The 22,960-nt window shown below is 37.5% G+C and overlaps 1 protein-coding gene across 2 annotated transcripts in view; it reads left to right on the forward strand.

Moving 5' to 3' along the window:
• Positions 1 to 22,960, forward strand: part of TBC1D9 (TBC1 domain family member 9) — a 54,608-nt gene that overhangs the window by 22,915 nt on the left and 8,733 nt on the right. The window contains exons 4-16 of one of the 2 annotated variants that reach the window (XM_075035958.1): positions 1,622 to 1,850; positions 2,901 to 3,162; positions 4,289 to 4,496; positions 6,016 to 6,222; positions 7,980 to 8,150; positions 8,606 to 8,756; positions 10,360 to 10,574; positions 12,554 to 12,671; positions 13,629 to 13,914; positions 15,073 to 15,202; positions 18,762 to 18,860; positions 18,981 to 19,049; positions 20,377 to 20,617. In XM_075035958.1, coding sequence (XP_074892059.1) covers positions 1,622 to 1,850; positions 2,901 to 3,162; positions 4,289 to 4,496; positions 6,016 to 6,222; positions 7,980 to 8,150; positions 8,606 to 8,756; positions 10,360 to 10,574; positions 12,554 to 12,671; positions 13,629 to 13,914; positions 15,073 to 15,202; positions 18,762 to 18,860; positions 18,981 to 19,049; positions 20,377 to 20,617 — 2,386 coding nt within the window. Of the gene's footprint in view, positions 1 to 1,621; positions 1,851 to 2,900; positions 3,163 to 4,288; positions 4,497 to 6,015; positions 6,223 to 7,979; positions 8,151 to 8,605; positions 8,757 to 10,359; positions 10,575 to 12,553; positions 12,672 to 13,628; positions 13,915 to 15,072; positions 15,203 to 18,761; positions 18,861 to 18,980; positions 19,050 to 20,376; positions 20,618 to 22,960 lie in introns of those variants that run through there. The other variant, XM_075035966.1, reaches the window with a different exon arrangement.

The following is a 22,960-nucleotide window of genomic DNA, read 5'->3' on the forward strand; positions in this document are numbered from 1 at the left end:
TGAATTCCAAACAAATTTGACCTGGTAGTCCCCAGGCTGCTATGCCTTTTTGAAGGAAAAACAGATTCCAAGTAGCAACATGTGTGTAAAAATTAGGGAAACCGGGATTAGCGCACATAACTACAGCAGTGTGATTAAAAATATATATAAAAATATATAGGCAGGGCCTCAAACATTATGTGTTCTAAAATTAATTGCACTGTTGCTTCCGTTATAAACTTTGACAGTTTTCTATGTAACTGCTTTTCCAGTGCAAAGCTTTAATTTTTTTTCATGCACTCATTGTATAATGTCTCCTTACCCTCTTCTGTAGTTAAATCCTGTAGTGTTGGCATTTACACTTCATATAGGTGTTAGGGGTTGCTGGTTGATTGATTTTTTTTTTTTATTTGTTTGGTTTTTGTTTTTGTCAGTTTTACCAGAACTTCTTTTTCTCCTTGTAGGAGAGACAGTAGCTATACTGGTAAAAAGTACTTTATCCACTCTAAGAATCATCTAAAAATAAATATTGTGGTAAACGATTGATTGTAAGCAAAATTACTGTACTTTGTGTGTATTCTAAGCATTAGCTTTGTCTCATTCCTCTTTTAACATTTCATGTAGTAAGTCAACTGTCTCAAGAATCCCCTAGTTGTTTGTGTTTTACTAGTGAATCAGGTATGAGGGCTATAGATGATCATGAAAACACCTTATGCGAGAAGACATCTGTCTTATGAAATATAATACTTTGAGGAAATTGTTACTTTTTAGAGTTGGACAAATATTAAATGTGAATGATGGTTCACTGTCTTACATTCCACTTTCCATGTAAATATGGAGCAATTTGAAGGCAAGAAGTCACTTTCCTTTTTATAACTTTAATATAGAAGGCAATAGAGAAGATTTATTAAAAAGACTGGGAAAATAAGCGAATAGAGCAGAACTTCAGTATAGAGCAGAAGGAACTGTAGTTTTTGAGATATCAAAAAGCAGCTTTTCATCAGACTGCTGCTACTTCACGTTTGGTGAAGGTCTTCTGCACCTGAAAGTGTGAATGATTTTTCCATCCTGCCAGTTAATCTAATACGAGATTTTTCTTTTTTTTTTTTTTTCTCTTGCTCTTTTCTTTTGCTCAAGGGCCACTGAGGGGTCATAAGACATTTGATATTTTCCCTAATGAGTAACAGATCCATTTTTCCTTTTACTTTTTTCCTTCCTTTTAGAAGAAAATTTTCTGGTGAAATCCTATCCCTGTCTCCTCAGGGAGCGTATTTATGTGGAAGGGGGAAGTAGTACAAATCACAGGTGCTTTACAGAGTTAGTAGTATTTGAGATAGGCTGGTTAATTTAAAACAGGGCACTGGTAAGTGGTTGGTGTTTGGTTGCTTTTGATGTAGGCATGGTGGGGAGCAAGGTCATCAGAAAGACAGCCTTGAATAAACTGAATAACTATATAAGCAAAAGAATGAGAAGAGAATAAGAGATAAGCAGAAGAATGAGCAGAAGAATAAAAGATAACCAAAAAAGTTTCCTGACATTGCAGTTAACTGTTGTGACCTCTGGCCCAAACAGCAATGGTAATAAGGATATCTGATACCCCATGGTAACTAACATGCTATGTACTTCTTTCACTCTCTACTAGGGCATCATCGCCGAGTACAACAAAATCAATGGCATCAAGGAGGATGACGATACAGAAAAATTTAAGGAAGCCATAGTGAAATTTCACAAACTTTTTGGGATGCCAGAAGAAGAGAAATTAGTGAACTACTACTCCTGCAGTTACTGGAAGGGGAAGGTTCCCCGTCAGGGCTGGGTGTATCTCAGCATTAATCACCTTTGCTTTTACTCTTTCCTCATGGGCAGGGAAGGTATGTTTTACAGTGGAACTATGGTCTGTGCATCTAGGAATCTTCTGTAGTTTGTTACTGTTCACCTGCTGAACCACTGGGGGTGCAAAGACACTGCCGAGGAAAAGAGGAGCAGTGAGCAATTCCCCAATTGTCACGCTGCTTAACTGTGTGCTTCTTCCCGTGTTTGTTTTGTATTTCTCAAAGTAGTTCTCTGTAAAATAATACCTTGGCATTGTTTAGAGGCATGGTTCACTTTGGGGACTATGCCCAAGAGGGAATAGTTTTAGATCACACCAGTTTTGGCTCCTTCTGCTCTTATACAATCCTCTAGTACTACGCTGGCAGACTTTGCAACCTCAAATGCCACGTTTACTCTTGTACAACACCAGACCGTCACAAAGGGCTCGGAGGAGACCTAGGATCAAGAACTATGTAGTGTGGATGCAACCAGTCTGCTTTAGAGAGAGTTAACTCTATGCAGTGTGGAGGTGAGCGAGTCTGCAGTCCTTGATTATGGGCAATGGATCAGTCATAGGTCTTTCTATTTAGCTGTGTAGACATACCCTAGTGAATGACTAGATTTTTTTTTTTTTACAAAATTAAATGTAGATTTAGTCCCTGTTTTAAGAACAATATCCTAACCTGTAGTGGTGTTGGAAGAAAAACCAAGGATCTGTCATTACTGTAGTATTTGAAACTTTTTAATGTATAAAAATAATGCAAGCCTGTCTGATGTGTGTAGACTATGTTTCTTTACTTCCATAGGAAAAGAGGACATCAGAGTCTGAGCAAGTGCTGTGGCAATCATAAATTATGTTAGCCCACCTAGCTTTGTAATGCTTTTGTGTGGTGTTCTGTACAGAAGTAAATTATATTTAAACTCTTTTATCTGCTGTTTGTCAGGTGATCATTGTTTGTTTGTACAAGCTGGGTCTATTTATGCTGCCCTCCCAACTTTTCAAGATGCAAGAAAATTTCAGCTGAATACATTTTGTAGGAAGAGGAAGATAAATTATTTTGAATATGCTAATTTTTGTACTGAATCTTCTTTTGTTTGCTTCTGTTCAGCAAAGTTAGTTATCCGCTGGGTTGATATCACTCAACTTGAGAAGAATGCTACACTGCTCTTTCCTGATATGATCAAAGTGAGCACAAGGTCAAGTGAACATTTCTTCTCAGTATTCCTTAATATCAGTGAGACATTTAAACTAATGGAACAGCTTGCCAATATAGCTATGCGACAGCTTTTGGACAATGAAGGATTTGAACAAGACAGGTCATTACCCAAACTGAAAAAGAAATCCCCCAAAAAAGTATCTGCACTAAAACGGTAGGTAGCACTGGCTCTTAGTCACTTGTTTCTCCTCAATCCTTTTAATTCCGGCATATTTTCCAAAAGTTTTCTAATGTTGCTGCTATGTGCTGTTACTCCAGATGGAATGATTGATTCCAGCAGTGGCAAAATGTGAATAAATATTTAAATATAATTACTTGGTCTCCTGTTGAAATAGGAAAGGGAAAACATTTTAATATGAACTTGTTGCAAAAATAAAAGAAACATTTGAGCCAAATTCTCACTTTTTCAGAAGCTCTTTAACATACCTCTCAACACGGGCTGCACTAGGTATCTGTTGTAAGGCCCTTTTATGTTACCGGGGAAGGTAGTATAGTGACTGAAGTGTTATTAAGAAATGTGCCTAACATTCATACTTGGTCCTATAACTGGAATTGAAAAGTGACTCTAGGTGATGAATTCTATCTAGAACTTATTTAAGGTAACAGAGATACAAAAAATGACATAAAATTCCAAGGGGTGAAAGATTATCTGGAAAATATTTCTGCTTCTTTTATAGATATCATACTGCAATTTGATAGTTTCTTGTTAATTTTTTCATTATTTTGTATGTTGATCATGTTAATGAACCATACAGAATTGTAACCAGTGCTTGTTTATATTTCTCATTACTTAGTGATATCTGATATGCATTATATTAGTTTGTCTTTCTAACTATTCAATGTTTTGCACTGAATGCTTTATCAAGACCAAGGCTTGAATTTGTTAACAAACTCTAGCCCTAAGGATTCCATCATATTAATAAATAAGCCTCAAAGAAGCATTTTTGGTGTAATATTACATGGGGTCATGTGTTATTTAATAATAAATGGATTCACTGTATGTATTCTCAGAAAGTAGGGCTGAATGTGAAAAGATCACACAACCTGTCCCCTCTGAGAAGTCAGGATCAATGTATCTAAATCACTCATGGCAGAATGGTTTTTCTTCATGTAGTTTTAGAATCTTCCAGTAGCAGAGACTATATATCCCCTATATACAAACTATTTCCACTGTTTTGCTGTACACTTAGTGCTTAACTGAGGTACGGGTAACTTGCAATGATTTGTATAAAGTACATTATTTCTTAAAACAAGAAAAGATTTCTCTGGGGTTTTTTTAGGGACCTTGATGCCAGAGCAAAGAGTGAGAGATACCGTGCATTGTTCCGTCTTCCCAAGGATGAGAAATTAGATGGACATACAGACTGTACTCTCTGGACTCCATTCAACAAAATGCATATTTTGGGTCAGATGTTTGTTTCTACAAACTACATTTGCTTTACTAGTAAAGAAGAGAACTTGTGCAGCCTTATTATCCCTCTTCGAGAGGTAAATATTTCTATTTGTAAATTTATAGGGTAAATTATAAAGCAATATCCTATTGGAAATTACATCCTAGCTTAGATTTTTTTTTCATCCCTAGGGAGGGATGGACAATAAAACTTCCTAGGTTGATGAGTGGAACTTCTATTAAAGAATGTGTCAGATAAGATTTGCTTTTGTCAGATGTAAAAAGATTCATAATCGTAAGGATTTGAATTGTCTCTTCACACAGACTTGCAATCATTTATTCCTGTATATGGAAAATATGTCAGCATTTTACAAATGGGTGTGCTTCCCTTTTTAAAGCTGGCTGCTTAAAGCAGATGTTCAGTAAAAAAGAACTTAAGTTTGATGCAGTAAGAAAAATTACGTTGGGGAGGTTTTTTACAATTGACTTGATTTGTGGGTTAATGGAAAAATGTGTAAAGTAAGTCTTTGTAATAGTAGCAAAGCTGATGTAACCAAGGACTGTTTGGCTTGACTGAAGAACCATAGAATATTTCAAGGCACTGTTTTCCCCTACAAATCATTAAGAGTAAATACAAATGTTATTTGTTTGGAAACTTTGAAGTACAGCTTCTCCAGAGTGTGTTGCAATGACTTTGGTTATTTGAGAAAAGACATTCGATTATGGTTGCACTGTTTGTCTGGAGCTCTAAGGGAACAACAGTCCTCCAGGTAAAGTGGTGGAGGAAGAGAACAAAGTCTGCATTTAACAGCACCTCTTTTCCTGGATGCAGATTCAGCAACTACTTTTGGTAACCACAGCTGCAGCAGCATAAAATTCAAAGCAGCCCTAAAGCTTTAAGATAAAGAAATAGCTGAAGGAATAAGCACTTTTGTACTAGTGCCCTGTACTCAGTAGATTGTGGTGTGAGTACTGTTTACAGGTTGGGCTTCAGTTAGATTAGTGACCATTTCACTAATGATTGAAGGCCAAACAGAAACTCTACCTCACAGGGTTAGATGTTTTCCTTTGTAAGGAAGGACATGGGGTTAGTTTCCCTTTGCAGGTTTCTGTGTACCATGGAAATACAGTTGCAATAGCAGTTGTTGCCACAGTATGCAACTATAATATAGTAGAACAGGAGTGTTATCCCAAAAATGGCTTATTCACATATATTGGCAGTAAAAAGTGAGCAAAAGTCTCTGATTCAGCCTGTACTGGTGTTGGGGAGCAGGAGAGGGATTCGAAGGTCTTGCAAAAAAGCCAATAGATCTGCATCCCACAGAAGAAATTTTGGTTTACTGATTCTTTTAAAATAAAGCCTGAGGAAAATAAACTAAGCAGTGTAAAGGAGTTTTGCTGGAGAATGTTCTGAAGCCAGTTGTTTGAGGGATGGTAGTCTTCATCTTTCAGGCTTCTAAGTCCTTGTATCCAAATCCTGTTTTCCTGCAGAGTAATGTCCATAATGATTTGATATAAGGGGGGAAGGGGTGTGCATTTATTGTATGAAGATGGTTTCTTAGACCAAGCAACTTGATTAATTTAAGATCTTGAGCAGTAGCTACTGTTTCTCCGTAGGTGACAATAGTGGAAAAGGCAGACAGCTCCAGTGTGTTGCCCAGCCCGTTATCAATCAGCACAAAAAACAGAATGACATTCCTCTTTGCCAACTTGAAAGACAGAGACTTTCTTGTACAGAGGATCTCAGACTTTCTGCAACAAACCTCTTCAAAAATATACTTGGAAAAGAATATTTCTGGAAGCTATATCAACTCAGATGATGAGGTATGTGGAGGAACATGAATCATTTACAGGAAGAAGGGGATTTTTAACTGGTGTAGGGAGAGAGAAGCCAGGAAAAACCTTTAAGTTTTTGTAAAGCTAAACCTTTGTACACAGAAATATTACTTCTTTTGTGTTAATGCCTTTAGCTTCCTTAAGCTGAACAGATAAAATGTTAGAATTAAGATATCTATTTTTTTTCATGTTAGAGGTAAGAGAAATCACCATTGCTGTGGAAGAGCTACTCTTAACTCCTGCTGCCACATTCTGAAATTACAGTGTATCTTATTGGAAAGTGTCATAGTTAACTAACTGGTTAATTGAATAAAACTATTTAATATCTATTAACTTGTGCAAGTCAAAATGTAATTGTGGAATTTTAATAATTTGAAGAAATTATCAGTTGATATGAAACTCTTTATTCAAGACTTCTGCTAAATCTCATCCTTTGATTCTTCAGAAAATGATGTCTGAGCTGAGCAAGTTTGCATGTGCACTGCTAGCAAACTTTGGAACACTTGAGCTAACAAAAAACCCCCAAACCCTGTCCTGGACATTAGATGGCCCTATTCTGAACCACTTCCCTATTTATCTATGCAAAGTAAATGGTTCTTAAAAGATATGATCAGATAAACTTTTCTCAGGCACTTTGAATGTCAAGGCTTCTGCTGAAGTCCTAGGTTTTATGTATAAAATTTAGGTGTTTCATATCACAACCTCATCAGATCTGTTAAACCCAGCAAAGTTTAGCAGTTCAGATCTCAAAGCGGAAAAGGCTTTTGTGGTGTATCATTTTGGTTTTATGTAGGTAGATCTTGCATTCCACGTCTGTACTAAGTCATACCTTAGTTTTGTGCTGAGTAGCCCTACCCTGTTTGCCATGTAAATCTTAAAAGTCAGGTTTTTTGCTTGCTTTGTTGATGGTGAGGTATAATTAGTGTGGTGTTGTAGTTGTATACCAGAGCACCTATGCATATATGTATAATGCTGAAACTTTATCTTGCCTTTTGCCCTAGTGGATCTACGTATTCTACCTACTGAATTATAAACACAAATTAATAATGGCAAGCATTATTCTTACCTTTAGTAATAAGACTACATATGTAGACATGCATGACTAGTAATTTCAATTTCAGGCATTTGGTGTGAACTGTTATGGGAGATATTACTGTGATAAATTTTCAAAGCTGTTTGAGAAGTCAGAAAATCCTTTTTCTTCAAAATATTTTTCTTCCAAATCACAATCTGTCAAATTTTCCACAGAACTTTTTTTAAGTGAGGGGAACAAAATAATTTGGTTTTTATATGTCTGTATAAACATATATACAGATATAAATGTTTGTGTACACACACATATAAATATGTTGTATATAAATCCTACATTCTGGATGGTCAAGCAGCCACCTGGGGAGTCAACAGTCCTAAGATGTTGACAGGAGGCAAAGGGAGCTGGTTTAATTGCTCAGGGCTACTTAAAGTTAACTCTACTTTAGCAATTCTAATTATAGGATTTGACTACTTATTTGTTCAGGGGGGTGAGGGGGTGGAGGCGGGCTATTGAGAAACTAGAAACAAGTTTATTATTCTATACTGGTTTAATTTCTGCTGTCATATGCTCTGCCTGTGAATGTACCTGGGTGATTTAATTTGCTCGGGTTTTGTTAGCTGTTAGCATGTATAAATCTTGAAGTAAAATGAAGTAAAAAATCCAGACTCTGGCTCAGCCCCACATCTGTATTGCTTGTGACTGCTTTCTACAGGTGTTTACAAGATCAAGTAGTTTAATTTCTGCCAGCCCTCATAAAAGCCGCAGTTCTGAATCAGAAGGAGAGCGACAGTTCAATCTCAATGACAATGGCATTCCAACAGCAACTCAAGCTTTAATGACAATGTTTCGGCGGAGGTCACCTGAGGAGTTCAACCCCAAGCTGGTAAAATACACGTCAGAGTGCTGTACCTGACTGAAAAAGTTGTTAAATTGTTTTCTTTAAAATCCATGTTTCTGAGCCAGAAGAGTTTCATTCTGCCACAGGCAGTTAAGAGGCAGTGTTTTTCACAGAAATAAAGCCTTGAACATGTGTTACTTTACTGATACAGACAACTTCACTACGTAAAAAAAAAAAAAAAAAAAAAAGTTGGATGTAAATCAACTGCTCTTAAGTACAACTGCTTCAACAATATTCTTTTAACGGCAAGGTCTACTGGGATAGAAACTAAGAAATGGGAGGAGGCAGCCCATTAAGAAGAGAATTGGACTGTAGCCAAGTTATTTCTTGCTCACTTGGAAAGTTAGGACATTGCAGGCTTTTTAGCACTTAGCATTTCAGTGGGGCAGAGTTTTAGAAAGAGAAGCTGCATCTTTATGTCTGCCTTTCTTTGCTTTTAGGCTAAAGAGTTTTTGAAGGAACAGGCCTGGAAGATTCACTTTGCTGAATATGGCCAAGGAGTCTGTATGTATCGTACAGAGAAAACCAGAGACCTTGTGCTAAAGGGCATTCCAGAAAGCAAGAGAGGGGAACTTTGGCTACTATTTTCAGGTAGGTATTCATTTGAACATGACTGTGGGATGTAAGCAAAAGCATGAGGGAAGAAAGGATTTCAAAGATGTTTAAAGGTGCAGATAATAAGCGTCTACAAATATTTGGAGTAAGTAAGGCTGTGATTGTTAGCAGGTGCCAGACTGGTTTAGATAAGAGTTCTGTTTAGACCAGTAAATACCCTTTCTCAAAGAGGCTCAAATAATTAGGGAAGAATATAAAAAAGCAGAATGCACACTTTGTTACTAGAAGCCAGCAGTCTAGGTACTTCTAGGTGTTCAACAACCACCAGCAGGCCTACTTCCCATCTGTTTAATAATTTCTGAATCCAGTTAAGCTTTTGGCCTTCACAGCAAGTTGTTGCAAGGAATTCCAAAGTTTAAGCATGTTGCATGGAACCACTATCTTTTGTTTGTTTGGTTTTTTTAAAATAATAATTTTTAAAAAGTTACTTTTATGATTTTATTGGGTGCCCCCAGTATGTGAAAAATAGTGAGAAAATATTTCTATCCTTCTGTGCCATCAAGGATTCTCTATATCTGTGTCCCCTTAGGCTTTTTTTCAAAGTTGAAGAATTTTATTCATTTTATTGTTAGTTACATGGAAATCAGTCCATACCTCAGGCTTTCTTCGTAATCTTTCACTTTACTGTATGCCTTCTCTAGCTCTGCCCTTCCCTGAGATAGCTACCACAGCTACCCACACCATTTAGGATATGAGCCCATCAGGGACTTTATATGATGACCTAATGATGCTTTCTGTTTTGTTTTCTATTTCTTCCCTAGTAATGCTTAATCTTGTACATCTTCTCTTTGCTGCTGGGCATTAAACAAATGTTTTCAGAAAATATACATAGGAATGCACAGATCTGTCCTGTGTCTGATTAACAGCTAGTTTGGACCAATTTTGATGGTGTATGTATAATTAGTATTTTCCATGTGTGTTACTTTGTGTTACTGATACTTGATTTCCTTTGCTGCTAAGCTTTTATTTCCAGGGAAGTTTTAAAGTCAGCAGTGAAATCTCATAGCAACTCTGTGAGCATGCAATAGTATCCCTAAGGCAGGCTAAGTGCCCTGCCCAAGATGAGAAAGTCATTTTCAGAAGCAGGGATAGAGCTCAGCAGTTCCTGTCTCTTGCTTTTGGCTGTGATATCATACTTTCTGCAACCAAGCATTAATCTGCTCCCTCCTCAGGGCAAGTAGCTTTCTCAGAGGCATGTTTTGAGTTATTTAGGATAATCAAACCCACAGCCAGCTGCAGAGAGAGCTCATTATACCATGTGACTGCACAGCTGGTTTGTTCTTCATGCCTCCTGTTTCTTTCTGGCTGAGAGAGAGGCTTTATCTTCTTCATTTTTTTTTTTTAACCTCATTATAAAATGCCTTCAGAGGAGAAGACAAGAAGGGGTGATACCTCAATTGCCTAAGCACTTTGTTTTTTTTAAATCACCTTTACAAAAATAACATTTCATATTTGCTTTCAAAGTGCTTGTTGGTGACATTCAAGATGAAAGGGTAGCAGAAGATCATCATGTTGGGGTACTGTATCTGCTAACCCTTGCTTTTTGCTTCTGATTTTAATACTGTTCTCCCACTCCCAGGAGCCATTAATGAAATGGCCACTCATCCTGGCTATTATGAGGACCTAGTGGAGAAATCGATGGGGAAGTATAATCTTGCTACAGAAGAGATAGAGAGGGATCTGCACCGCTCCCTTCCAGAACACCCTGCGTTCCAGAATGAGATGGGTATTGCTGCTCTAAGGAGAGTCTTGACAGCTTATGCTTTTAGAAATCCAAACATAGGATACTGTCAGGTAATTGAAATACCTTGGCATTCCTTCAATTTCTGGAATTCCAGTTCCTTCCTTATACTTCTTTTTCTTCCATCGTGTACATGAGTATTTGGCTGTGTAAAGCACACTGATACACATATAATGCTGTAAGGTAAAGTCTCAATGCTGCAGAATTACAGTAATGCTGAGGTCAGAGGGATTTGACACAAGGACCTACTCTAACAGAAGTATTAGCAGTGCATGCTGAGAGATGTGCATAGTTTTCTGTAAGCATATTTTCTGCCCATAAATCTAGAGACTGGATAGAGGATAACAAAGCTATCCTGAAGTGCATCTACAGAAAATGACAAATGGACCCTGAAGAAAGCTTCTTTTCTTTTAAGCAGGGGAAAAATAACCCCAAACCTTTAATAGTTCAGTCTTAAATTTTTACCTACTTATTCAATATATTAGTTGTAATAACCCTCCAGAACCTCCTTTACTTTTTTCAAATATGCCTTTCAATCATTCAAAACAAAACTAAAAAAAAACCCAAACCCACAAAAAACCACAACACCCCCCCCCCCCCCAAAAAAAAAAAAAAAAAAAAAGCACCCTGGAAGATATCTTATCATTGTGCATCACAACCATGTATTGGTAGAGTTAATGCTGACAAGTGCATGGTTTTGGAGTTCTTATGCCTGTGATTCAGGTCACTTTAGTTTCTGGTCCCAAATCATTCTTTCTTGCTATGTAACTTTTGACTTATCACCTGGGCCCTTTTTTTGTCTTCCTACCTATTTTTGCAAAAAGGAAACTTGAATTCATGAGTATTAAGAAGCCTGATTTAAGTCTGACTGTTAAGACTCCTAGATAAAACATGAGTAAGTGAAAGTGCAAGAAATTCTAACAGATACCATCATATATTGTTTAATAAAAATAAAATACTAAGTAATTGCTACAGTAACTTTTTGTAAAGGTTGTTTAACAGAGGAACAGTAGAAAGACACTGTGATTCTGGTTCCTAAAGCTGTCACAGTAACTGTTAATAGCCTTGGGACTTGGTCCATGGCATTCAGAATGCCGATTCACAGTTATGGTGAGAATTCAGGCACTGAAGTATTTCATACATGGTACCCAAGATAAAAAGGAATAGCATAGGCTTTAAGAGAGTTGTAATGTTGTTCTGAGTTTCACCTGAAGCCTTAGTTGCTGTTTCTAACAGGTAATGATCAAGCTGGAGTCTTAAAATGTTACAGAATCTGAAATGAGCAGCTTATTCCTTAGGAGGCAAACTGAGAAGAAAACATTACCGAAATACTTCATTTCTTCAGGTGAACAAAGGTCTAGTCAAAGGCTGTAAGCAAACAGTTCAGAGGTCATTGTACGGTACTGTGATGTTTGAAATGGAGTGAAACAGGCCATAAAAAACTGTTGTGTACACAGTCAAACATGGAGGGTGAGCAACAGCAGGAGACTTTTGTTTCACTATGCTCTGGTTGTTCATGACTGACGCTATTACAGGCATTTGCCTCAGCTCACAGGTGCTGTGTCTTGACCTTTTCCTAGGAGCAGGAAGCCTGCAAGGATTGGTACAGCAGCAGCCATCATTAGTGCTGTTGGAGGCATTTTGTCTGTATCACACCCAGATTCTCCAAGAGCACCTGTTGGCAGAATATCAGTAGCAGTGTACCTGGATGCTTCCAGACCTGAGTAGGCCCTTGATTATGAAAAGAAATCTTGATTTACTTTTTTCTTAAAAACCAACCCCACCCCCCCACCCCACCCCCCCAAAAAAAAAAACCCTAACAATTTTTTTGTGGTTTGAGGTTTTCTTAAGCCTTCCTTTGAGCACTGGGAAAACACTGCCTGCTGTTTTTACAGGAAAATTCTTGAACAGTTTGGGGTCTGCAGGGGGAGATGTAGCTGATTTCCTAACCATAGTAACCACTTATCCGCCCAGTTACTGTGCTGGATATTGAATAAATGGGTCTAGCAATTTGTATTTCTCTTTCTTTTAGGCTATGAATATTGTCACTTCAGTACTCCTCCTTTACGCGAAAGAGGAGGAAGCTTTCTGGCTGCTGGTGGCTCTGTGTGAACGTATGCTACCTGACTACTACAACACAAGAGTTGTTGGTATGTTACGGGGAAATTTTCTAAAATGACAATACAAAAATTAACCAAATTAGTTGGTATTATTTGTATTGAAATAAGCATATGCGTAGATATATGTGTGGCATAAATAGAACTGTGAATGCTAGAGGCAGGACAGCTTGCTCAGGAGCGTAGAAGCAATTCCCTAAACAGATACTGTGATAGTTAATAGTTTTTCACTTAGGATTAGATAGCATTCTAAAGTGAGCTTAAACAAAGTAAATAAAAAAGAGATGGGATGCTAAAATTTGAATTTTAGATGATCCAGTTATCTAATTAAGGTAATGTGGAAACAGGAGCTTTCGCAATTTGCAGCAGAAGTCTTTGTGCCCGTTTACCTCTGATTTGAAAGGGCACAAGTATCTGAAAGCTATTGTTGTCAGATGACAGTTTCCTTGTGTATGTGGAAGTGAATGGCTTTTCAGTTTACCATGGAAACTGCCTTTACTGTAGCTCACAAATGCTTGAGATACTCATTCAGCCTTAGAAATGATTCTTCCTCGCCTGCTTAAGACACTGATGTTATGGCATAGATATGTATAATACAGGGTTCTCCTGAACCCTCACACACAGTCACCCTGGCTTCCTCCAACAGATGATGCTGAGAAGAAATCTTATTCTAATTAGTAATGGTAAATACTAAGCCATCATATAACTTCTGTAGATGCTAGACGAAATTGACCCTTTGTTAGCTCTATGGAGTGTATAATTAAAACAAAAAAAACCCCACTTATTACAGTTCAATTTGTCTGTACAGCTCAGTAGTGGAATAGAATCTGTTATTTATCTGGAAGTGAGAAAATGTGTGTAAGCATCATGTAGAATATTCTTAAGTTTTGTATTTATATATATAATTTTTCTTTTTTTTTCTCCCCTAAATGGTGATGTGGTCAGTTGCTCCCAAATTAATGGATATCCAACCTTATTTATTTTCAACAGGAGCACTGGTGGATCAGGGTGTCTTTGAAGAGTTGGCTCGTGACTATGTTCCACAGCTTTATGACTGCATGCAGGACTTGGGTGTAATATCCACCATTTCCCTGTCCTGGTTCCTCACTCTTTTCCTCAGTGTAATGCCATTTGAAAGTGCAGTGGTGGTTGTGGATTGTTTCTTCTGTGAAGGAATAAAGGTGATATTTCAATTAGCGCTCGCTGTCCTCGATGCTAATGTAGACAAGCTGCTTAACTGTAAAGATGATGGAGAAGCCATGACAGTCTTGGGAAGGTATTTATTACAAAAAAATAAAGCCTCTTAATTTTATTTTTCTTTTTGTTTGCTTTTCTGATTTGTGGTGTTCTTCTATGGTGAAATACTAAATTTAAACCAATACAATAGATGTAAATTTTTTACATGCTTATAGTCCCCTTTCACCCACATATGGTACTCTTTATATTATCTTAAAATAATGTTAAGTGACCAACAAGATATAAATTCTTCTTTCAAGACATTCAAATAAACTTCTCAAACCTGGTTATAGAAACTTATTTTGGTTGATTATTTTAGTTGATTACATGGGGTTTTTTACTCCATCTTTTGCCTGCTGCCTTTTAAATGCTGCTAAGAAAAAGCCTTGATCTCAAGGGAAATTGTTTTGGGAATGGACTAAACAGAACTCAGAAGAATTAGGTAGGCTCTTGAATGAATAGATTTCAGTGAAACAGGAAGCTAATAGACAGACTGGATTGAGTAATTTAATACAAACTAATACTGCTGAGTGTAACCTCTGATTTCTTCATGTTTGGTAGTAGTGTTTAGTGTCCAAGATGCCGCTGAAACTTTGGATTTTTTTTTTCCTAATAAGTTTCATTAGTATAACCTTACTGAAGTCTAGTTTTAATTTCTTTGGGATTAAAGATGACTGTGGTTGTGTTTTTCTCTGAAGTAAGCCCCAGTGCTTGCTGAGGATTTAAGTGTTCTGCAACTGCCGAGTAGAAGACAAATGATCTACAGCAGCGGCACTGGTGGGAGGAACAAGCCCTTAAAGCCCCTTGCAGTAAGGTTGAGCAGTAGTAGGACAGGGGGGTATATAGACTGAAGCACACTGATCCTTGTTCCCATGGTGTCATAATTCCCTTAGCATATTTAAGCAGCCAGCAGCAACAAACTTGTTCAATAAATCACTCATTTGTGACTAGCTATATTTGAGCTATTTCTTGACAAGGATAATGAATTACCAGGGTTACCTTAGCTCTCTTTGAGAAAAAGCAGTGTTAGGATTTGTCAAATTACTGATGTCAAAAATCATGTAGTTCATTAGTAGAGAGTGGCGTGATCATTTTTACACTTAATATTCTATATGTAACCCATATTCTATTAACCCTTAGAAGGGAGGAGGTACAAATGAATCTTGGGTTTCTCATTTCTTTTTTTTTTCCCCACCAGATATTTGGACAGCGTAACTAATAAGGACAGCACTCTTCCACCCATTCCTCATCTTCACTCACTGCTCAGTGATGATTTAGAGCCTTATCCTGAGGTGGATATCTTCAGACTAATCAGGTCTTCCTATGAGGTAGGGTAGGATTTCTTAACAGTAACTTGCCAACCCACACTAGTTCTGCTTTACAGAGGAATTTGATGCTCTATAGTTGGCTTTGCTCAGAACTGAAATGATGTAAAAGAAATACAGACCTCAGAAGTCTGAAATGGGACAGGGGAGAGGAGTTAGTCTTTCTTTTTCTTTTAACCAAAACTTTTAACTGGAGCTGTTTTGTATAGAAGCCTGCAGCATCAAAGAAGAGCAGCCCACAACCAAAAAGTGATTTGCAAACAAAAGACTGAATTTTTAATTTGAAAAAGGTTAATTCTCATCTAAGCTTTTCCATACTTTTCCAAACTGAAATATTAGTAAAATCTATAAGATTTCAGAAGACCTTTCTATTATCAGTGGAACTTTGTTTCTTTTACCTTTTTTTTTTTTTCCAGCAAGTGCTGAAATGGGCTGTGGGCCCCTAGCTTCTGTATTATCACCAAAGCTAAAAAAATTTCAAGTGAAAGGAGCTGATAATAACTAATACCTGTAAAACACAGGACAAAGCCTGCAAAACCCCTGAAATTTGCAAACCAGTTTCATTGTCCTTAAATTTTAAAAATAAGCCATTGGTTAAAATACCCCTGTTGATTACACTGATGTATTAATTTTTTATAAAAATTAAAGAATAACTTTAAAGAGTTATTCTCCTTAATTTCCTTTTTTCCTTCCATTGACATGCAGGGTTAATTAGTATTTTTAGTTCAAGATGTAGGTTCCTACTTAGCAATATGACAGCTGTTTGAGGTACTTCCTATGTCCCTAAAACCTCCTTGCTTTGATAACATGATACCTATTTAGCAAGGAAGTAGGTAGTCCTTAGTGTATTCTATGCCGAAGGGCAAACTGAATCAAGTTAGATGTATAGTTCTTCTCCTTCACACAATGTTAGAATGGGGAGAAGGATGTTTATGTGAAATTCTGTTTCCCTTGTATTTTTCTGATTTCCTCATCACGAAGACAGCTTGCATTGGCTTAACTGCTTTTAGATTAATAACCTGACTCCACGCAGAGCCAGTCTGTCTTTTGGGGGCTTATGCAGCACAGAACCTTGTAGCTCCTTCTAGATAAATAACCAGCTATACTCCAGTATAATTACACAAAACAAATAGCATGGGAAGTGAAGAACTGTGAGGAAAGCAGGAGCTGGTTGCAAAGAGAGAATTAGTTTCAGAAGAATCATTGTTGCTTGATTTGATTATTAAAAAAAAACCCCAACACTTCAATAGTAAACTATTAAGATTAAAAAAAATTCAAGGCATCTGTTACTCAATGACTGTTATGTTCTTCAATTAGTTGTGTGCAGCCAGGGCTGGGAACTCAGTTAGCTTTGTTGCAGCTACAAAGAGCAAAATACCAAGTAAGCAAGCATACTTTTGCTTTTTTTAGAATTTAAGCTGTTAAAGGTACTTGTTGGGTAACCATCTATCCTTAATCTTCTAGACTTTTATCGTTTATGAAAACATAGGAAGGCCTACAGCTGGAAAAATGCTTTTTCTTGGAGTACTTTGCCCTCCTTCAAACATACACACACCACCCTCAAGGTGGGGAAAACCTTGTCCGCGGCAGACTGTCCTGTGATATTTGTCATGGGAACATGATGAGCCTGAGAACTTGGTGAAGGCGTAGCACTGGCAAAAGCACAATGTTTTGATTGTTTTATGAAAGGCTGCTTTCCATCATGCCCTGATCCTGTCCAGCTCTTAGGTAATTATGTCAGATGCATATATGAGAAGTCCACAGTGAAAGCTGAAGTGATGCAGAGGAATTTTTTGGTTAGCACCCCTCTCTGATGATATTGAACTGACTTTCTACTTTTAAAAGAGAAACATTCTTGAAATAAGAGAATAATACATAACAAGTATATTTTACCCTGACAGTAATTTTTTTCATTTGCTGAAAATACTTTTTACTAAGAAATCTCTTAGCTTTTCATTCAATTTTGCAGTTAATTCAGAAGCCATAAAGCCTTGCATTATAATAATTACAATAGAAGTGACGGAATTAATGCATAGTCACTACAGCTTTAAAAGCCTGTGCATAGCTCACTAGCTGTCAATGGAGTGTAGACTCAGATATTCAGAGCTGTTAAGTGCTTAACTCCTTTCATTTGTGTGTGTGTTAGTTTGGAAAAAAAATAGGCCTTAAACACTTAAGCTACATCTATAGTAGTATCTGGATCTTGGCCATTTTAACTAAACAACTGACGCTCAAAGGCCTATGTTGTTGAAAGGTTTGGTACAGTTTTGATCTAGAGCAAGTGACATGCTTCCAACAATTCCTTACATGATTTGGAAGTTAACATGGGCAATGGACCATTCCCAGAAGGTAACTGCATGCAACCTTCCTTTTCTGTAGGCCACGTGAGTTTTAGTTGTATGGATGTGAGCAGACCATCCCATTTGGCCTCTGGACCAGAGAACAAGCCCTGATTACTGGAATAAATGTGGTTCTAGAGCCACAAAAGACCTCTCTTTTGAAGGTTTTGTAACCTCTGTGATGCTTGATGCTTGTGGATGTTTATCTAGATTCTATTTTTTCAAAAGACTTCTTTATTTGCAAAATACTCCAATTAGACGAAACTTCTTTTTACTCCTAAGGTACATGACAAAAGTGCACAGCTTTACAGATAAACACAACTTTAGCGTTAATTTGATCACGCACAAATGTGCTACCAAATTATGATCTGCTTATGTACATACACTTGCACTGGAAATACAAAACCATCCTATATGAAAGCATTTCTTGCCACCCCCCTTTTAGTTTGGCATACTTGATGTCTGGCATTATTGTTCCTGCTGGTCATCTGTGCATTTCTAAGTATGTTACAAGCATTTTCTTGATAGCAAAAAAGTTCTACTTATAGTTCACAAAAATATATCATGGGGATTAGGCATTCCTCTACATATGAAAACATGGAATATTATTTCTAATAGGCTTTCCCCTAGGGTGCTTCTGTAGTATATGCAGGAGCTCCCTGAGACTGTTATGTGTGTTGTGAAAAAAACTTCTGAAAATAAGACTTGGCACTTCAGAGAATCTTCTTTCTAATGGAAGTTGTTTTCTTGATGCTTGGTTTCAGATCCTCATGAATGTAAGGGGTGCTATACTGTCTCAGCCATTAGAGATCCAGTTAGTCTAAATATCTTCTCTCTCTATAGCAATTAAGAGATATTCCAGGATAAGCTGAAATAAAACCCTGCAGAAGTAGTTATGAAATTATCTATTCATAGAGATTTGCCAAGCAAGAAATTTCTAACTACTGAGATTATGTTTTGAAATGTGAAGATTTGTAACTTAATAAAGACCTCTCAAAATAAATGAAAATATGTTATTGGGAAAAATAAACCTAGTAATATATTCCTAAAGTCTTTGCAACTTTGTTACATGTTAGAAAAATGCCTTATCAGCAGGTTTTTTTAAATATACCATTTGTGGTATATCACATAATTAAATTAATTTCTCAAATACATTAAAGGCAAGCTAAGTATTCCAAGTATTTAATACACAGACTATCCTGTACTTCTTTTTCTCTTCTAAGAAATTTGGAAGTATCCAAGCAGATTTAATTGAACAAATGAGATTCAAACAAAGGCTGAAAGTTATCCAAACCCTTGAAGATACTACAAAGCGCAATGTGGTAAGTACTGAAATAATGTTCTTTGCAAAGATTAAGGTCAATCAGTTTCTGAAATTTAAATTAGTTTTTCAATGAGACATGGATTTCAAATCCGTAACTGTTAATGTTATGTTTCAAAAGGTACGAACTATTGTGACAGAGACATCTTTTACTATCGATGAACTGGAGGAACTGTATGCTCTTTTCAAGGTAAAACAAAGTGAAGATGTGCTTGCAGGAAATGCAAATGTTTATTTTTGATATGGGACGACTGTGTCTTTTCTAAAGACCAGGTTGAGTCTGTGAGTTACTTACTATCAGGTATCTTAATACTAACTTGACTTAGCTGCTGTATTATTGAATATGCAAAAAAACCCCCCAAAAAACTAGTTTTTAAAAGCTCAGGAAATAAGTAATTCACTAAATGATTTGTCCATGGAAAAAATTAATAAGCTGATGAAAACTATTATAGTGAAAAAGTAAATAGATAGAGGCTTTTAGAAACTTAGGTATGTCTGTCTCTACCTGACACAAGTTTTGGAATTTAGCACAGAACTACCTTTCTTCTATTATCTCAGACAGTTAATACTTTGATAACACAATAGCTGATTTTTACTATTGTTAATGCTTTAACGTATACTGTATTACATGGAAATTTAGTGTCACATGGTGATGTGTTTTTGTAAGTTGATTGTACAGCAATATCATTAGACCCGCAAATTTAAAGGTGAGCAGTTAAAATGCTTCAGCTTCACCTTCATGCATTGCCTTAAAACAAGATATTTTCTTCCTCTGTTTTGTTATAACAGAGATTTTTTTTTTGGTATACCATGAAGAATTTTTTCCTTTCAATTACCCATCTCTAATGTCAGGTCTTACAATTGTCCAAATCCTGCAGTGGCTTCTTTTAGTCTTCCATGCAATCAGTGAGACCAAGTCAGAAGGTCCACCCTGGTTGATCACTGTGCAGTGCTAGGATCTCTTTCTCTAAGCCTCTGAATCATTTTGAATTAGATTCCACTGAAATCAGCTCCAGAACTTTCACTGACTTCAGTAAGACTGAAAGAGTAGGACTTTATACAGTATTCTTGAGCCTGTACAGTTCAACAAAAAATATTTCAAATAAACAGCTATTTTCATATGCTCTGAAATTAAAGATTTCATGAGAGTCCCCTTTCTGACTTGACTGTGTGGTGAGGTTGAAGGGGGTGACTAAGCATAACAAGCCTGTGTATATATGCAAGTCATAGCTGCTTACTGCTCTGTTCAAAACAGTATTTCATGTTTCGCCTGCCTGGGAGGCAGAAAAAGTTTTGCTTTATCTTTTTTTTTTTTTTGTAGAGGGATGACTTTTTGTGCTGGTTAGAGGAAAAACCTCTTGCAGAAGTGCAAGGGCTAGGTAGATGGAAATACATCTGCTAGTCTTGTGTTGTTTTAAGAATGTGTTGTATGAGTTTGGATTTTTTTTTTTTCCATTGGTAGCGATGAGTTGTTTACAGAGGTAATGATAATCTCACAGCATTTGCCTTCTGTTCAGGCAGAACATCTGACTAGCTGCTACTGGGGAGGAAACAGCAATGCTGTTGACCGGCATGATCCCAGCCTGCCTTATCTGGAGCAGTACCGGATTGACTTTGAGCAGTTCAAGGGGATGTTCACTCTTCTCTTTCCTTGGGCATGTGGAACTCATTCAGATGTATTGGCTGCACGCTTATTCAGGCTTCTTGATGAAAATGGAGACTTGCTCATCAACTTCCGTGAATTCGTCTCTGGGCTAAGTAAGGAGAATTCACAGCACTCTCAAAGTAATCTGACCAAAACAGTTTGCTTCTAAAGGGGATCCAGTCCTCCAGAAACACAGATGTTATATTAGCTACCAGATAATGAGTTTGAGTTTGACGTATGCCAATTTGCATAAGTCACCTTTGTTTTAAGAGCTGTTTGTGCTACCATTCAGTTCACTTTATCATGCCTGTGACAGTGGTTCCCTGTGGGGTTTAGGCTGGTCTCAGTAAGTGCATCTACACTAGCCAGTGGTATATCATGCCGGGAGAAGGACCATGCATGAACTACACATCCATTTGAGGTCTGAGGATTTCCCTGACTAATAAATCTCAACATGAAAATGACCTGCAACCTGTATGCATAATGGTGTGATTACTACTTCTCCTTTGGGAAAGTCTTTTGTATGTTCTTCTGTAGCATTCCTCTCACTAACACTGCATTTTGTTATCTGCTCCTTAAACTTTTCCTAAAAGTTGGGAATTTATACTTTTTGTCAGTGCTACCAGCTCTAGAAAGGGGAGAGAGGCATCATTTGCTTCCTTGGTTGTTCAGGAAGAAGACTTGAGAAATTTATGTGCATATATAAGGGGCAGGGGAAAGATAGAGTGAGGATGTTAGTTTTGTTTGCCCCTCAATGAAAGTGCTTCTCTTTAGAAGTCTGCTGACACCCCATGTACATGTGTCCCTGTGCAAGGGGAAGGCATCGCACCTCACAGTATATGCAGTGAGAGGTACTACCTGTATTACTTCTGAAATCAATAACTAAGACCACAGACTGAGAGCGAGCAGGATGGAAGTCACCTGAAAAGTAGAGGTACAGGTCAGATAGGGAGGATGAATGTCGTTAATGGAGATTACAACCCATGGAAGTCAGTATCGCAACAAAGGGAATGTGCAAGCCTCAGGATTAACATGAAGAAGCAAAGATGAGGCAGGAGCTAGCCATGCCTTTTTTGACTATAGCAGGAATTATTCCTTGTAAGTGACCAACATCTCACAATCTATCACGTTATTTCATGGCAACCTGATGTTTCCTCCAGCTTTACATTTTGATCTCTCTTGAGAGAAAAAAGGTTTCCCAATCTGGCTTTCAGCAACTCTTTAACAGTATTTTTAAGCATTAGGGGTCCAAATGCAGCCTTGCATTAAAACCTCTGTACATCGATGGTATCACCTGTTCTCTCACAGGTGCAAAATAGCTGTGTGACAGTAAAACTGATTGCACACCTCCCCTTAATACCACCCAAAAAAACAGTGCTTCCTATGATGCAGTTCTGAATTGTATTTGAGGGACTGTTTGCCAGGTAACACTTATTGGCCTTTTGAGACATGACCCATGGATTAACTACTCCTGCTGCTTACAGGATGCTGTTAATAACAATCAACCAGTTATTGGTTGAGACAGCATTTTTTAGAGACAATAATGAGCAGTAAAAGCAAGGAACAGTGTTGAGCACTGTGAACAGAAATGAATGTAAAATGCACAAATGTGGCTATAAGCCAACATGACTGAACTGAAATCTTCAATGAGCTAAACAATCAAAACTGCTCATTCTGCAACACCACATTTTTTCAGAAACTAAGCCCAATGTAGCATAGCTTTAAAACTTTTTTTTTTAAAGTCAACACCCCTGACCCCCTTTTTTTTTTTTTTTAAGAAGCACATGAATGGTAGCAAGGACAACACAGTCAACAAAAACAACATGGTATTTGTTTGAGCATATTTCACCATGCCCCAGGACTTTTAAAAATTCCACAAACATCAGCTGCTTCAGTCTGCCTCACCAACCCAATATGCCTTGGCTAGGAAAATCTCCTAAACAAGGAATATCTTCTGTTGGAGCAACACACATCTGCTCGAGAGGGGACTGTGTTGCCTTTTCCTTGTGGCTGTCCTGGAAAACACAGTCAGAGGATGAGCATTATGGAGGTGACCCATGGGCACCATTCTTTCTCATCTTGCTGTGTCTAAACAGTAGTATTGGACTCTGCCCCTCGTTACTCAAGTCTTTCTTTCCTAAAGGAAGTGTCCTGTTCAAGTACTTCCTAGGCATGGCCCATCTCAGAGGGTGCTTGTTGATGGCTGAAGCAGCCATGGCACCTGAAGTATTTCCGTTTCACAACTCTCTTTCAATGGCCTTATTCCATGTAGCCATAAGGATTTGTTCTGTCGAAGCCTCTCTTTGATGCCACTGACTCCTAGGAGCTCCATGAAGAGGAGGTAAAAAGGGATCCTGTGTGTCCCAGCCTGGGCTCATGGCCCTTTCTTCAGTGTCAGCATGAAATCCTTGGGATACAAGAGTGCTGTAATCGCAACTGGGAATATCCATTTTCTT

The sequence above is a fragment of the Buteo buteo genome, chromosome 1 (assembly GCF_964188355.1).
Source record: "Buteo buteo chromosome 1, bButBut1.hap1.1, whole genome shotgun sequence".
In the NCBI taxonomy this organism is placed as follows: domain Eukaryota; kingdom Metazoa; phylum Chordata; class Aves; order Accipitriformes; family Accipitridae; genus Buteo; species Buteo buteo.